The sequence below is a fragment of the Podarcis melisellensis genome (assembly GCF_964234715.1).
Source record: "Podarcis melisellensis genome assembly, chromosome: 9".
Taxonomy (NCBI): Eukaryota; Metazoa; Chordata; class Lepidosauria; order Squamata; family Lacertidae; genus Podarcis; species Podarcis melisellensis.
Genome location: NC_138541.1, coordinates 37,588,941 through 37,606,788, shown reverse-complemented (window position 1 = coordinate 37,606,788; position 17,848 = coordinate 37,588,941). Strand labels below are relative to the sequence as shown.

At 40.2% G+C, this 17,848-nt stretch overlaps 1 protein-coding gene across 8 annotated transcripts in view; it reads left to right on the top strand.

Moving 5' to 3' along the window:
* The window catches only part of NR3C2 (nuclear receptor subfamily 3 group C member 2), a 135,881-nt gene that overhangs the window by 65,085 nt on the left and 52,948 nt on the right, over positions 1 to 17,848 (top strand). For 7 of the 8 annotated variants that reach the window (XM_081925978.1, XM_081925974.1, XM_081925972.1 and 4 more), the window contains one exon: positions 17,219 to 17,370. In XM_081925978.1, the coding sequence (XP_081782104.1) occupies positions 17,219 to 17,370 (152 nt within the window). The remainder of the gene's footprint in view (positions 1 to 17,218; positions 17,371 to 17,848) is intronic. The other variant, XM_081925971.1, reaches the window with a different exon arrangement.

The window sequence follows — 17,848 nt, the reverse complement described above, 5'->3', positions numbered from 1 at the left end:
ACTAGATTGCCTATGGCTTAATGCATTTCTCTGTGTCTGCAAATGAGAGGGTTTTTTTTAAAAAAAACAAACCCCACAATGGCCTGCTTTCTAATTTTGTGAATAACATAAATACATAAAATTTAGCTCTAGAACTTTATGGCAGCGGTGTTAAGAAACCCAGTGAATTTCAACTAGGTATTAGCAAACTGATGGATTCAAGTTGTGAACATTTCTAGTTTAGTCTTGACAATTCTGTCAAGACAAATTTGAACTTTGTCAGTACTTGTCATCACTTCAGAAGACATGCCCAAAACCTTTGCTGTATTGGTGATTTCAGCTGCAGTCAGATGCATGACCAAAATACTCCATGATAATTTGCAGTCTTTTATATTCACTCTGAGAACGGTTTTTTATTAAACCATAGAAAGCAGGTTAAATAGCTGTGTGCTTGCATATTACGGCCAGATATTATATGGCTAGGAATAGAATCCTAGGTATATTTAGGAGGAAGAGAAGCCAGTGGGACATAATAAAATAATAATAATAATAATAATAATAATAATAATAATAATAATAATAATAATATGCTGCTCATCTGACTGGGTTGCCCCAGCCACTCTGGGTGGCTTCCAGTAAAATATATAAAACTCAGTGAAACATCAAACATTAAAAACTTCCCTATAGAGAGCTGCCTTCAGATGTCTTCTAAAGGTTATATAGGTGTTTATCTGTTTGACATCTGATAGGAGAGCATTCCACAGGGTGGGTGCCACTACCAAGAAGGCCCTTACTTACATAGAAACAGATAAGGGGAAAAGTCTTAATTTCTGTGGACGTGGAGTATAATCATTGACATTTGCTTCCAAGTTTAAATATCAAAGTGCAAGGTTTGGTTTTGCTAGTCTACCTAATTGGATCTCTGTCACAACAACAAACCTTGGTTACTTTTTGTAGTTTGTTTGGAGAGAAACAAACCAGAAACCTGGATTTGGACATCACAACAAGCCAGCAACTGGAGCAGGGAAGGAATGGCATGATAACTTTTTTAGCAGTGTGCTCCAGCAGGCTACATTAAACTATAGTTTGTTTTAAAAAGTGTGGTTTAATGTGATGTGTACACCAGACCTATGAGTAACTTGGTTATAACTTCAGAAAAGGGAGACCGTTCATTGGTGAAATTGAGAGCCAGTGTGGTGTAGTGGTTAAGAGCGGTAGACTCGTAATCTGGGGAACCGGGTTCGCGTCTCTGCTCCTCCGCATGCAGCTGCTGGGTGACCATGGGCCAGTCACACTTCTTTGAAGTCTCTCAGCCCCACTCACCTCACAGAGTGTTTGTTGTGGGGGAGGAAGGGAACGGAGAATGTTAGCCGCTTTGAGACTCCTTCGGGTAGTGATAAGGCAGGATATCAAATCCAAACTCTCCTTCTTCTTCTGAAACACATGCTTTCCATGCAGAATGTCCCAAGTTCGATCTTTGGGATTTCCAGCTCTACATTTATCCGAGATGCTGATGAGTTGTTGCCAGTCAGAGGAAATATGTCCCAAAGCTCTGTAGTTTCATAACACGGGCATTTCCCACAAACTGTCAAGAAGCACGTGTAGCTAGATGTCAAACCAGGAGAGAGGCATGAGTTGTGCCTGGCTACCTGGAGGAGAGGAGAGGTGGTTTGGTGTTTGAGCAGAGCTGTGCAAAGAAGTCGGATAACTCTTACTCCAGGTGTGCCCTCAATAAAAAGAGCTTTTAAAAAAGTGGTCCCATGGAGGTATCTGCGTTTCTGCTCCGTTATGCTGTTTACTGTTTCCTTTTATCTAGACACTACAGCCATAGTAATGGAACATCAAAAGGCAGGAGAATGGGGAATAGATAGAGCCATTGTTGTGTTGGGAAATGTGGGTTGAAAGAAGCTCCACCAATGGGGATAGAACAGGTGGCAGGAAAATGGAGAAGTTGAAGACGTAGACAAGATAACTGAGCATGAATGGAACAGCAAAGGTTGCAGAAAAGTGAAGACAGAATGCAAAACCTGGGCAGCAACGGCAGTGGGATATAGGAAGATGTCAGGACACTTGCACTTTCAGAATTTATTTGCATTAAATTTAAATGGTATCTGCTTTGGTTTTAACTGGCTACTTAGATTTTTTTTTAAAAAATTAATTGCTGGCAACTCCTGCTGGCTTTCATTGCATGTGTTCATTTTGATCCTTTCTCTCTCCCATATTTAGTATTGCTTTTCTTTTCTAATTATCTTGCTGTTGGGTTGTTTTATTTATTGTATAGTTCTAGCCACCTTTTGTTGACTTTTGATAAGATAGGGTGATATATGAATGTTTAAAATAAAACAATAAAAAATGCCAATCAACAGATGATGAGGAAAGAAAGATTTTTTTTATTTTTATTTAAAAAGATATGCACAGGTTGTTGATCTTGTGCACTGGAAACTAGGTTCAAAGTCACTCTCCCTTGGCCTCGTTTTCCTCTACAGGGTTGATGCAGAGATAAATGTCATATAAACTGGAAGTTTCTATTGGCATTTCAGTCAGTGCTGATTAATTCCCTTCCTCCAAATCTGAGATCAGAGAGAGATGGAGGAGAGTTGGTAAATTATCTAGTCCTTGGTCCTTTGGCTGTAACCCAAATGTGCTAGTTAAGATCAGTGGGAATGGATCACTTAAAGTGTTTTATGAGCAAGTTTCTTTTGCAAATATTACTTCAGTTACTCGACCAGGGATAAATCCTTGCTGGGTAAAAATATAGCAGAGCAGCTGGTAAACAAAAAACCAAAAAACAATCGAACAAGCCAAAAGCAATCCTTCTTATCTGACTTGGAACTCAAAATGGTCCCGTAAAAGTCCATGTAAAAGTGTGCTTTGGTGGCTTGTTAGCTTCTGCATCTGTGGCCTGCAAAATGGGTTATTTGGAGTCTGATGGAACTTTTAAAGATTTAAATATATGTCTTGGCTTTTTCTTTCGAAATCCAGCTTCCTTATCTGTGTCACACTGACCTAATTCTACAATGTCTCTTAATATGGCTCTTGCATTGGTATCAATGAACAGAGTGTTTACTGTACACCACTATGATATAAGCCAATTCTGCCTTTGAGGGTCCCTCTACATGTTCCTTCCTCTGTTAAGACTTCAGGTATCTGTGAAAACATAGAAGCTGTGCCAAGCACACTTGGTCCTTGTTTATGTATTCAGCATCTTTTCTATTTCCTATCTGAAGTTCTGTGAAGACTAATAGATCAGTCTGTGTTTTCTCTATCACATAGAGAAGAAGACAGCATTAAAAATATTAACAGTGTGTATTTAAGAATGAATTCATAGGAATGCCTGTTAAATTGGAGGAGAGTCAAACATAGGCACGATTCTAAATTCTCTGAGGAAATATGGAATGATGTGTGTTGGTGCTAGTATTCTTGATCTCCAAGCCATGACCTATTTAAGTTAAAATATGCACACTGAAATCCTAGCTGAAGTTTATGGGGGAGCTATAGCTCAATGGGATAGCACAGGCCTTGCATGCAGAAGGTCCTAGCTTCATGTTCCAACCCCAATAATTAAAAGGATTGGATACAAAGGGATAGGAAAGATGCCTTACCTGCTGCCAGTCAAGAGTAAACAATAGCCAATGGAATGACTGCTTGCCACAGTACACAGCTTTGACAATTTGAAGTATAGGGGTTGCGTTCTGAGGCGCGCACCCTTTTAGTGACATTTCACTGACGTCTTTATGAAGTTTCTGGGTCACTTTCGGGTTTGCACGTACACATGGCCATGCACATATTGAAAGGGGTCGTCTGTACACATTATAGTGAGTTTTCCCGTAAGCTTCCCGAAAAGTAGCACAGTTTACTGCGATGTTACAAATATAATTATTAGCTTTTTGCTTTGTAATGTTTTCTGCAGAGTTCAGTTTGCATGAATAAGGTGAGTTGTGTGGGTTTTTTCTATTATCCAGAATCATTATATATATTACCATAGACCGTTGGGTTTTTTTTGACAAAACAGTGCACATCTTTTTGTCACTTGGCTAGAGCCTGCACAAATGCCTGCCCCAATGGAGTGACTTACATGACTGAATATAATTGACATAAACAAGAATAACAGGAGTGAAGAATTCTTTTGGCTGACTGGAAGCCAGCCTTTGTTCCCATGGCAACTTTTTGATGTTATAGTGCCTGGGTTACTAGCAGTGGGTTTCATTTAGTGTGTGTGCCGGAGGGGGTGGGCAGATTGGTAGCAATTTTAATGGGAATCTCACCTTTGCTAACCTAGTTTAAGGTTTCACAGTCATCTTTTCTCCCCGACCCCCTTAACGCAGCTCACGACTGTTTTGGTTAGAAAGCTTTTAGGTATATAAAACAACAGATAAATATTAAAAGATGTTCCCCTTCATATACTTGTATTGTAATTTGGTGGCGTTTGCAGGAAGATGAATATTCCTGAGTGACTCTTAAACTACAATAGATGGGCTTGCTGTGCTCTGAAATGAATGAGCACTTATAAGGGGTAGTTCACATAAGAACGGCTGCCTAATTGCTTGCTTCAGCTTTACTACCCAGAAGCAACTGTAGCTGCTTACACTGGCCGGAAATCCCAGCTATACTTCCTGCTCACTACCAGTTTACTTTCTGAATACTCTGTGCTTGCAGTGAATTGTGAAGTTCACTCACGCCTCTCAAGCATCCAGAGATGAAACACAAGCGAGTCAAGAGCCTCTACTAAAACCAGGCGGGGCTGTTTTCTATTGAGGCTTATATCCATGTGAATTGCTAGTTACTTCTGTAGGAACTCTTCAAGGCTGTGTGTATTACTTTTCTAATATCCACACATGCTTTAAGAATGGGAATGTAGCATAGTATGTTTTTCTTTCTTTCTGGGGGGAGTTCATGTCTGGTGAATTCACCCCAGGCTGTCCAAGCGTTTTGTTAGATCCTCTGTGTCCTGCATTGCTCTTTGATGAACAGACATATCCTAGGAAGGGTGACCTCAGACACCGTTCTTATACTGTTTACGCAAACAGTGAATGGAGATATCACTCCATTCTAAAGGGTGGTCTGCACACCTGTATCTTCTTGTGGAAACTACCGGAAATGCCACCTGTAAATTTGAAAGATTCTCGCCAAATAGAGAGTCCCAAATGTGGATGTTTCTTCAAATGGTCACCAAGAGCGCCCCATGTTATGACTATATGTGCACTCTATAAGAATTAAAGTCAGTTAAATAGGTTTACATGCCTCAAGTGTGTGGTATAAAGTTTATAAATTAATCAGCAATGATTAACTAGGTCCTTCCATGGGTAAATGAATGTTTCTGCCTTATCTTATCATATAATAGACTGTAATTTGTATTCAGCCTAACTGACACCAATGCTGGAGCTGTTTATGTGGCACTTGTTTTGTAAGTGAACCCAGTATTTAATAATAATAATAATAATAATAATAATAATAATAATAATAATAATGGCACTGTTGTGCCTTGCCATTCTTCTGTGCCAGTTTTCTCCAATCGGGTGCCCACCAGGTGTCTTGCTACACCTTCCATAAGCCCCAGCCACTATAGCCAACAGTCAGGTATGTTATAGTCCAAACCATCTGGAGGGCACCAGGATGCAGAAGGCACCATCTTTTTCTCTGCCTACTGTGCATGGTTCTATATTAGCCTTCAAATATATTCCCAGGATGGTTTTTAAAAATAGTAAGTTTTCTTAAGTAAAGTCATCAGATTAAGATGACTCCCTCTTTGACCTAGATGAGGGCAGTCCAACTTTTCATCCCAAGTGGGCTGCAAGAGTACTTTGACACAGAACTCGGAGGCTGCACACTGCCTTGCCGTGTGGGGGTAAGGGAGCAAGACCCATATTTGATGCCCCCTGCCCTTGCGCTGCTTTCCCAAAGCGGTGTAAGTGAGGCACTGGGCTTTGGGAAGAAGGCACAAGGCTCCAGCAGGGTCCTAGAGCCTTCCCATCTCCCTCCTTAGAGAAAGTACTAACTAGCCTTTGGGAAGGAGGAAGGAGGACTCTAGGACCCTGTCAGAACCATCACTTCATTACCAAAGCCCAGCACCTTGCTCACCCAGCTTTGGGAAGGGCTGCGAGGGGAGGAGGTGTCAGATGTTGCTGAGGGACATCAAAAAAGGTCTCAAGGGCCACACATGGCCTTTGGGCTGTGTGTTGGACCACTCTGATCTAGACTAATCAAAGCCAAGATGCTTAGGCTGTGGATGAGTATAACTGCCTTTTAATGCAGAAGTTGTGGAATTAGAACTGGCTTTTGCACGTGATCCCCCTCCAGTCCTTTGGTTCTAAGTGCCTTGTAATAATGGTGACAGAACTCTGCTTTTCTCACAATTTTTTGGACATGAATTGCTTTGATAGTGATCCCATAAGCTGTGTTTCCTCTCCGAGAAGGCACTATAGTACTATAGTATAGTACTATAGTATAACAGTACTCAGGTTTATCTGTGAGGAATGAATTTGCATTTTACGTGCATTCAACAACGTGCTTGAAGAGAAAGTGGGATGAAGCCTGAAGAAGCGGCCTGATATCTGTTTGTGGCCAACTGCAATTACTAATGGAGTCTGAACTACTGAAAGCACCTAGTCAATTTTATTGAGAGTCTACAGTGTGTCTGAGCACTTTACTGAACATCGGAGTAGCAGAGTTCAGGGTCATGGAAGTGGGATAGAGGAAATGTGGTAGTGGTGGAACTGTTATTTTGAGAGAGACTATGTAGTATATGTATATTGATCTGGAGGAGAGGAGAATGAGTTCCTCAAACAGAGCAGGTGAAGCTGGTTCAGCTCTAAGCAGAATATGTAAATTTTGATAAAATATTCTGTTCACGTGATCAAGGAATGAGTGAAAGGTCTAGTGAGAACGCACAGGCTGTTTTTCCCCATTGGATGCTCAATATGTGGTACCTAGGGGTGTGGCCAGCAGGTGTACCAATATCAAGGAGGTTTGGCTAGCTCATATATTTTTGCTACCTGCTTCATGCATTCAATAGCTATGGATACCAAATAGACTGTTAGGGCTTGTGCCTTCTGTCATTTTGTTTGCAACTAAAACAGCTTTTGCAAAACCCATTCCTCTCTACTCCAGAACAATTTTTCTTTCTCTAAATATGCTATCCTGACTTTGGCCTACCCCATGTTTACTATCCAGGTAGGGTACCAAATGCATGATTACGGTTGTAAAATTAAGAAAAAGTGAATTGGGGGGAGGGTACTGTAGCTCTGTAGGAAAGCGCATGCTTGCATGCAGAAAATCCCATGTTCAATCCATGGCATTTCCCATTTGAAGGATCAAGTTGTAGGCAATGTTAAAGGCCTCTGTCGGAGTTGAGAATAGTAGGCTAGATGGACAGCTTGCTTGATCTGGTGTAAGCCAGCCTCCTGTGTTCTTATGTAACAAAAGAAGAGAAATAGAAGCCAAGAGGCAGGATGAGAAATGAAGAGTATATGATGAAGCACTTCTGGTTTGAAGAAGAGAGGCTTGTGGTACATACCACTGCAGTTCCATTAATTTCTGCCTTCCAGATTAGAGTCTGAAGTCACTTAGCAGTTTGCCATACTGAAAACCTTGCTTCAGTTTTTACACAGAAGGAGGTATGTGTGTGGTGTTCCTCTAGGCTAAATGTAATATAGATGCTTCCCACTGATGACTCATAAATAAGAAATCAGATTTTGAGCCTAAAGAGCTTAACCCTGCAGTTGAAATGCTTTATGATGCCTGCTCTGTGATGTCCCATGGAAATGGTATCCTGTCATCTATGATGTACACATCCTATGCTGTTTGGATAGGATAACTGCCTACTAGTTCAGATTATGTTTGAAATAGATGGGGCTTGTTAATTCATTAGGCTAGTTTGTGGCATTGAGTTATGGTATGGCTGGAACTAAGAACAAGCGGAAAGAATAGTTTTCTCAAGGAAGAGGATGGAAAGTTAGTAAGAAAAATGAACATTGTTACAGAACTAGGTTATATACCATGACCTTACATTGTCCTAACAAAACTGCATGGGGAGTTAAAAGTTCTGCCTGCCAAGTTGAATGTACATTTTCTGTTGTTGAATTATAAGAGGTTGAAACATATTCAGGCTTGCAGGGCAAGACCTTGAATGACTACTGGATTTTGTCTGGGAGACTTAAAGGTCTCTGTATTACAGAATCCTAATATGGTGAGGGCACATTTTAAACTGCTGGGTATTATATGATTTGGAAGGTTCTGTGGTAGTCACAAGTCAAAATGTTCACAGTCCTGGATGTGTGATGTCTTAAGGAGCAAAGGTGAGAAAAGACAAGTGAATTGGTTGGTTGGGAGGACAGCGAAAACTCAAGAGTATAAAAAAGGGTTGGGGCCAAAACCATTTCTGAAGGAACCGTACCCTTTTTTTTCAAGAGTAGATGGACATTACAATCTGGATCTTATTGAAACCATTGCAGCGTTTGCCATTGACTTATGCATGTTCAGTGAAGCTAAGCTAATTGCATGAAGCTTGAAAATATCTGCCTGGTTAGACAAGCTCAGGAATTGCGCAGCATCTTCATTCCCAAGGCATAAGAGCATCCCTGGTTTGCTTATAGTTCTCTGGAGCCTTGAAAATAGCATTTTGATGTGTCTAGTGTCTAAGATGTGGACAAGAAGTAAATAAACTTTTGCCCATTGAAACTGATAAGATAATAAGGTACAGCCAGCATATACACACACACACACACACACACACACACATACACATACACACATATACACATATACACACACTCTAAAAGAACTCAAAACTAATTCTAAATCAAACTGTGGGAAGTTTACATGTCACTATGCACAACATCTCATCAGACCCTTTTATGTTTTCTCTTGGTAGATGAACCAGAAAAAGAGAAAGATGTAGTAGGACGGAGTATATATTACATAATTTCAATAGCCAGCTGAATTACTGTGCACATAATTCAAATTCTTCTACTTTGTTTACTTTGGGATGTGAATTACATAGAGTTTCAATGAAAATTGTTGGTGACAAAACCGTTGAATAACTGAATAGCCCATGAAAGAGTTGTGTCAAATCTAACGTTATTTCTTTTTTCCTTTCAAATGTAGCTAATATTTTAAGAGTGCAAATGTTCAAGGTTGTATGTATTTCAAATTCTTTGTATTTACATATTAATTAGTAATTATATTAGAAAAGGTGTAGAGAGCTAGCTCATAATTACTCATTTGGGCTTAAATAAAATGCAGAAATTTTGGGACATGTTTGTTAGAACTTGAAAACAAGCATTCCAGACATGATTTCTCATAATGGTTTAAATTTTTCCTCATATATTTAACATCTGGTTTGAGAAGGATAATAACCATATAATCAGCTTTTAAACATGATTATCTACCGTAATTTTATTGATTTTTTAAAAAATGCAAAATCCATTCTTTTTAATTAAAATTCTGCAGAAATGTTACCAAAGCCAACTTAGAAAGCCAAAAATGGACTTATGGCAATAGTTTGTCAAGGTTGGTAGTTTAAAGCCACCATTAGCATTGTTAAGCACATCAAATTAAGCTCATTTCCACTCATTCCCTGTAAAAGTGGGTAATGAATTACTCCAAGAGAGAAATGTGAACTAGATGCAGAAAACTTAGCATACAGACATAAAATGGTTCATCTAATAACACAGTGCTACTTAAGCTGCAATCCTGTATCTGCTTACTTGAGAGTAAGCCTCCATCAAATTCAATTGAATTTACACCTGAATAAATAATAGATAGATGAGTGCACTGTAAGCCATTCCAATTTATTATTTGTAAACTCTCAAGAACGCACACACTGAAGCCAGTTACAATTCTCTGTAGCCCTCTCTTCTTTCCTTCCAATTTTCTATTGTTTTCTTTTGCAGAGCCATTGGCCCACCATGGCTAAGCATGACTGAGCAAGGCTGAGATTGCACAGAGTGAAATTTTTGCTCTTCCCCTGGTCCAGTAATCCCACTGGTCCTAGTAATTTTGCTCTTCCCCTGGTCCAGCTGCACTATCCAGAGCTAAGCCATAGTTTGGCTTAGTGTTACGTCAAAACCCAGCCTCGTGCTTCGTCTCCTTCTGGCAAACATTGAGTGATAAGCAAAGAGCAAACCATGGCTGCAGCTTGTAGTATATCTGGAGCAAGAGGAACCATGGTTTAGCTGGAGTGAGACGAACTATGGGCTTGTGCCTAAGCTTCAGGTGGCTCAGCAGCAGGACCAGGGGACTGCAAAGCAGCCATGGTTGTAACTCCATGCACTCACATGCTCACTTGTTCATGCTTTCCCTATGACTCATCTTAGTGTTATATACAAAGCAAGCCACTGTGTTGCTGGTTTATACATTTCTGCTGCCATGTGGGAGGCCACTTCATATCACTTCATATGAGAGTGATTACTGTGAAAAAAGTCTAATGTGAATTGGGCGCTATTCACTACAAACTGAATTGAGAGATGAGAGAGAGAGAGAGTTGACAGCCCATTTGGGAAATGATGATGTTTTGTTCACTCAGTAGTAAGAATGCTATTAAACTGGAGTGTATAAACTCTCTTCTTGTGTGGCCTATCACACACGATCTATCACACACCTCTCACGCAATGGCTATTTGGATTAATGTGTCTGTGAAGTTTCTCATGTTTATTTCTCATTTTTCCTTGTCTCTTAATGTTGTTAGGTGTGCAGAGATTTTGCACAACTGACTTGAAAGTGCTATCACATCCTTGGTTTTTACGTGGGTTGAGGAATAACAAAACGGGGGGGGGTTTCAATGATGTAACCATTGTTATATCTTTTATAATAGATCTGTTATATTTTTTATAAGACATGTGAAGGCAGCCCTGTTTTAATATTTTAATATTTAATAATGTATTGTTGCTAACACTTGACTGGGAGCCGCCTAGAGTGGCTGGGAAAACTCAGCCAGATGGGCGGGGTATAAATAATTTATTATTATTATTATTATTATTGCAGTTTATGAGATGGCAGTATTACTAAAGGTTCTCTAGACCTATCATAGAAATCTCCCCTAAATGTAAAGCTGAATATGTGTGGAGGGGATTTGGAACCACTCTCTCCCTACCTCTGGGGTTGTATGTCTGACAGGTCCTTTTCTTGACATTAATATAATGAGCATGGACATCTGCAAAGTGCAGGCCAGATAACTACATTCAGCTGAAGGTTTCTAGGTTTCTTCTTTGCAGATTTTCAGCATGCGGGCATTCTGGGGGCAGAAGCAATAGGGCATGCATTAGAGATGGAACCAATACATGTGGATGGCAACATCTGAAGATGTTCCTGGCTCCTTGTGTGTGCCTAAATTGGACTAGGAGTTACACAGTGCTTAGCTACTCCCTCCTTAAGCCACTTGTGTAAGCCCCTGCATGCTCTTACATTGCTCCCCTTTATCTGCTGTACACTTGCCATGCTTCCGTTTCAGTGGGGATTTTGCAGGAGAACAGGGAAGATTGTGTCTCAAATCGTTAGGAGACATAGGAAGTTGTGTTCCCAGGCATTTACTGTGAGAGGGGCAGCTCCAATGTTGTTGTTTTGTACCTCATGGCAGAAGAAGAGCACTATCAATTATTCTATTTTAAAAATGGTGTCATCTGTGAAGAAGGCATTATGCCTTGGAACTGCTGGAAACCTTGGTCATTACACCAAGAAAACAGAGCTTAGCTTACTCTCCTTAACAATACAGTGGTACCTAGGGTTACAGATGCTTCAGGTTACAGGCACTTCAGATTACAGACTCCCCTAACCCAGAAATAGTACTTCGGGTTAAGAACTTTACCTCAGGATGAGAACATAAATTGTGCGGTGGCAGCACGGCGGCAGTGGGAGGCCCCATTAGCTAAAGTGGTACCTCAGGTTAAGAACAGTTTCAGGTTAAGAACGGACCTCCAGAATGAATTAAGTTCTTAACCCAAGGTACCACTGTACAGCTTGATTTTGTTCTGATATTGGGAAACTCTGTCCTCCAAATATCATAGAAATAAATTACTTGGGGGCTGAGTGCTGGGAGAGTATTTTTGTTATTGTCATCAAGGTAAATGCTTCCATTGTGATGTAAAGTGCCTCTGTCGGTTCTCCTTCAGTTGCCTTTGTCTGTAGTTTCATTTGACCTAGTAAATTCAGTGAGAGCAGAAATGCAGATTCCTTGCTGAAATAAAGTATGAAACCACATTTAATGCCATCCTGTATCAGGTTACAAATATAGGTATAGATGAATTATAGCAGCGACCAGCCTTAGTGCTGTTAGGCAGTGTTAGATATCACTTACGTGCACAACTAAAATGTAAAATAACATTGCTCATCCATTCATATACATTTGCAAGGGCTTCCCTGAATGTATAATAAATAAGCCATTGTCATCATCCAACAATTGCCAGACAGTGTTATGCTGTTATGTAATGAATGTATAAATATCACAATGAGTAGGGCTAGTAAGCCTCACAGATTAGCAGAGGCAAAACGGGAGGAGCAGCATTATTTCCAGTGTGGGATTAATGCACTGAATGCAGATTCATTTAAAAGGCAGTTTAGTTATATGCATGTAAGAGGCTCAGAGCCAATACAATCCTAGTTCCTAATCTGGTCTGAGCCACTGATATTTGTGACATGGCCTAGGATAAACTACTTGACCTCAGCTGGTGCAGCCATAAACCAGTACAAAGGCAACTGCTTGTATTTAACCTACAAGAAAGGAATCAGGATGAGATCTAATCACACAAGTAGTTCCATGTGCCCAATGGGGCTTTGGGTTTAAGTTTTTCGAAGAAAAGCCACATGACAGATCACTTCTGCAACTGTGTAGGCTCTTAAATTTAGATTGGTAGAAGGTTCCCAGACCCTATCACAGTGTGTGTGTGTTTTTTTTTAAAAAAAATTCCACTGGGCGTGCCCAAGCCCTCGGGTGCACCTGAAACAATTGTTTGGATCCCAGTTTAAATGGCACCCCTAAGTGCTTTTGTTAACTCTCACTTTCATAATGAATGTGAACTCCCACTCTCATAATGAATGTGAAGGTTACATAATTTTGAAGCTGGAGAATTTTTAGACTGCAGACTTCCACTTTCTAATGTCAAATTATCCTGACACCATAATATACCATTTATGTAGCTGTGCACAATTATGAAATAGTCTTTGTATAGCTGAATAAATTTGGAACTTGATCTAAAACTCTTCTGGGGATATTTTTACTTTGCATCATAAAAAGCTGACAGAGTTAAAATTAGTGAGCTTTTAAGATTGTGGAATGTATGTTGTGTGCAAGGGGAAATAGGAGGATGTAAAGGTCACTGTTGAGCTCATCCTGGTTCAGGGGTTTGAGAGTTAGAAGGGGATCCGGAAGCCATGCCTCTCATTACATCGGCATGCAGTACACAGCACAGGCACTGCATTTTAAGCAGCAGAATGTCAAAATCACACGTATAGTTTATAGCATTTTAATTATCACTCTACGATTCACCACTATGCTCCTTCAGTTTAGACACATTAGCACTGTTCACAGGTTCTGTTTTCCTACTTTGAATGCCACCGTGCCGCAACTTATGGAATTTATGGTGGAAAAGTCATCTCCGCATTTTCCTACCTGGATGTTAGCCAATACTGCCCTGCAACAGTAGTCAGTGACATGGATTGATGGTGGTGACAGTTTGTAACTCCCCATCTTTCTGCATTACCAGTGCTCCTGACTCCTTGTCTTTCCCATCTCTCCCTCTCCTGAGCTCGTGGATTTCTAGGAGAAGCTCCTTTTCAATCATAGTACCAGTTTTTACACTGAAGGGCAAGGGAAGACCTCTGGTCAGTTTCTTTAAAAAATACTACTGCTCTGTAGTATTGACCTTGAAGCCTTGACCTTCATTCATGTTCTTTTAAAGGAAGAAATGTGATTATCTTTTTAGAAGACTGAGAAAATATAATAATGACTCAAAGCAGTTCTGGGTCTTGCATCCTAAAATACTGTATTTTTTGCTCTATAAGACTCACTTTTTCCCTCCTAAAAAGTAAGGGGAAATGTGTGTGCATCTTATGGAGCGAATGCAGGCTGCGCAGCTATCCCAGAAGCCAGAACAGCAAGAGGGATTGCTGCTTTCACTGCGCAGCGATGCCTCTTGCTGTTCTGGCTTCTGAGATTCAGAATATTTTTTTTTCTTGTGTTCCTCCTCCAAAAACTAGGTGCGTCTTGTGGTCTGGTCTTCTTATAGAGCCAAAAATACGGTACTTAGAGGGAGCTACAGCAAAAATCCTCCAAGTTAAGGCCCCTTCCAAGTGCTCCCAAGCTGTCTTCTCTTGAATCTGTCTCTTTTTGCCTAATGTCAGTTGTCTTGCCATCAAATAGTTGTCTTTTTCTCCAGTTCAGCTAGAGCTGAGCCTTTCTACCATAGCTAAGAAAAGGAGTACCAATAGCTGAAGTTGTTGCCTGGAGTGTTTGTGTAAGAGCAAGGGTAAACGTGCACTGAACTTTTGGACAGCTCTTTCCCTCACCACAGGAAACTCCTGTTTTCTGTTCCCCAACTACAGGTGCTGCTAACACCTGCCCATCTTGCTTGCTATTAGACTTGTCAGTTTTGTCCTGTGTGATTGCAGCTAAGCAGAGGAGTTGCTAAGGTGAAAGCATGGGGCGAAGGCCTACCATGCCTTGCCATTGTGCAAGAACCCACAGTCCTCTCCGTCCCTTTTAAAAACCTAAAATAGTTGGATGTGCAATCATCCTTCCAACACAGGAGCACACACACCGCCTTTAAAAGGGAAAAGGGCATCTTCCTCCGCGGCCATCAATTGATTTAAAACTTTCATGCCAGCATACCGACAGCAGGAGAGAGTCTCAAAAGTGCTTTAAGTGGCATGTATGAATTCAGTCTCAGATATTGCTGCCAATTACTACCAGCCATTAGCTAGCAAGGGTAATGAGCAAGCCAGTTACCTGAAATGTGCTTGAAGCTCACTACCCCCCCAGAGCTTTCTTTTGAAAATTGCTTCCCCTCCAACATGTAAGCTATACTTACATAGAGCAGCCGTAGAGTCTACCAAGGCAGGCAGAGGTTAGCAGGAGCAGGGAAAAGCCACGGTGCAGCGCCCATGCATATTTCTCCACTTATACTGCAACTGCTTCTCCTCCTCCCTCTCCTTTTATCAGCTAAGAGCCCCGAGTTCCAGCTGTGCTAGGAAAATGGTCACTTCTAAATCCTAACCTAGATTCCTTTATTGAAGCTCTTTTGGCTTCAGCCCCTTCTCTCTTTGCTAAGCAGCACTCCTTTCCCTTAGAGAACTGTCTTTTCCCTGGGCATTCATTCCGGTTGCTATATCTAATGCTTGGTTAAAGGTAACAGACATGGATATAAAATTATCATATGATTCTGAAGCTCCCATTGATGTGCATAATAGTGAAATTAAATACTTCCCGTGGTTAAGGCAGGCCTTCTAGCTCTGAAATTATGCTCTAGCCCCAGAGACCAGCCAAAAAAAGATGTTTATGGCCCAAGATGCACATAGCAGAAGAAGATGAAATCTCACACATCCCCATTCATCAGTACTATGGCATCCTCAATGCCTCAGAAGCAATAGACTTTGGGAATGGCTGTCATAGCTATGGAGAGTAGAGAACTTAATTACAAGAAAAGGGGGCGTTACCAGGAAAAAGAACAGCAGGGAAATGACGGTTCATTTTATTTAGGGAAGGGCAGCACCCCTGATGGGACCAGTATGTGAATTGAGTAGTGCTTACAGGAAGCTTTTAAGCAATTGCCATCAGTGCTGGGGAGACTGCTATACTATCATTGGCTTAGATTGCTGAAAGAGTGGAGAAATCACTTGCCTGCTAGGGATGGTGGAGAAATTCAATTCAGTACACATTTAACACGGAACCCATCAAACCTGCAGTTTCCAAAATAATATGTGAACCAATATACATCTAACCTTCAAAAGTTGCACTTACCAGAATGCTATTTGGAGTGGTGTATGTGTATACAAAGACAGAAGTGTGTGTATACAAAGACAGAAATATTCTAGTGAAGTTTTGTGAGTCCCTACTTTTAAGGTTTTTAATCAGGCCGTGACTAATGGACATACTTGAGTAGAACTTTTCAGTGCACTCATTTAAAGAACTATTCAGGTGTAAGATACATTGAATTTAATGGGACTTGCCTCCAGGCAAGTGAGTATAGTAGTAGTAGTAGTAGTAGTAGTAATAATAATAATAATAATAATAATAATAATAATAATAATAATAATTCCAACAAAATATTAAAAATACAATAAAACATCAGACATTCTGATGTAGTTTGGTTTGGCATTAATCTCAACATTTAATGCCTGTGCATTTGGTCTTCATAAAAAATGTTTTTAAAGCATATGCTGTTTTTTCTAAATGGTTAGCCTACTGTAATGTGTGAATGCTTTCTTCATATGTTTCCTTGGTGATTTTGAGGAGATAAAGGAGGTAGATTCCAAGGAGGAGTTGGGTTTTTTGTGATTGCAGTTTTTGTAAATTGTAAGTTTTCAAAACTATTTTAAAGTTGTATTTTAAATTGTTGTAATCCACCCTTGGGCATTAGGGTGAAGGGCAAGTAATAAATTAAAATGATGATGGAGTTTGTGGCACTCATTCAATCTGACTGCGCTTGAACATTTGATAAATCATGGTTCCTCATGATATGAATGAGCTCAGCATCCTGCTGTGCTGCACTGCTCCCCTGCTCTTTCTGTAGCTGTGAGGAGGAATTCAGACATTTTCACTTTTATTTTTGCTTAACCCATTTGTCATGTCATCTGAACCCAATAATCTCTGATTGATCTTAACTACAGTTTAATTGAAACAAGCCAGCTTCAAACTGTGGCTTATGAATCTGACTTGTTTCAATAAACTATAGTTAAGATTAACCAAAAATTTACAGTTTAGATGCAACACTTCAATGTGACTAACCATAAGCAAAGGTTTCTGATCTCACAGCAGCTCTGGAGGAGAGCCTGAAGGAAAACTAGGTTTGTTCCCTTAATGATAATCGATAACGATAGTTTACTGTGACATTCAAAAACAGTCACTGTGTGTTTATGGGTGGTTTTCATATAACAAGTGAAATCTAACACAAACAATGCCAATGTCAAGGGGTTGTGGCTCCCTAAATTCATGACCCTTCTAGTCATTGAACACACATAACAATGAATTGGAGATTACCTGTGGCAAGTATGACTTGAATTGATCGAACTTGTTTTTTCCCCTCCCTCATAGCTCCTCATTGAGAAGTGTGTCGTCTGGATCCTCAAGACCTTCCAAAGTCTGTTTGGTGTGTGGAGATGAGGCATCTGGGTGTCATTATGGAGTAGTTACCTGTGGCAGCTGTAAAGTCTTTTTCAAAAGAGCCGTGGAAGGTAAATCCTCATGTGGGTTCTTCTTTTATATTCTTTCTTATATGATTATAAGGAATTTTCATTCCATGTTCCACAATGCCTTTAACCTTAAGAACTATCACTTTAAAATGATTCCAAAGATGTATGCACCATCAGCTTTATCTACAAAACACCTGGCCGCAGTCTGCTGTATGCCTCTAAGCTTTAATTCACATTTCCATAACTTTATTTTAAACCCTGATTTGTTTCATCTGCTAGAAGAAGTAAAGTAAAGAATTTTTCTGTAGCCACAAATAAACATGTCCAAACCTTTCATAAGCTGGAGGGGGATTCTGGGTAGAGTCAGGCAGATGATGCATCCAACTGTTCTTCAGAAATCCATAAATAATAACAAATGTAGCTTAAAGCTAATTTATGCATGGTAGTTATACAATCATGAACCCACCCTTTTAAGATTGATAAGCATTTGCATTCTCCTTCTAAAAAAGAAATGTTTAGGCCTGGGGAGGAA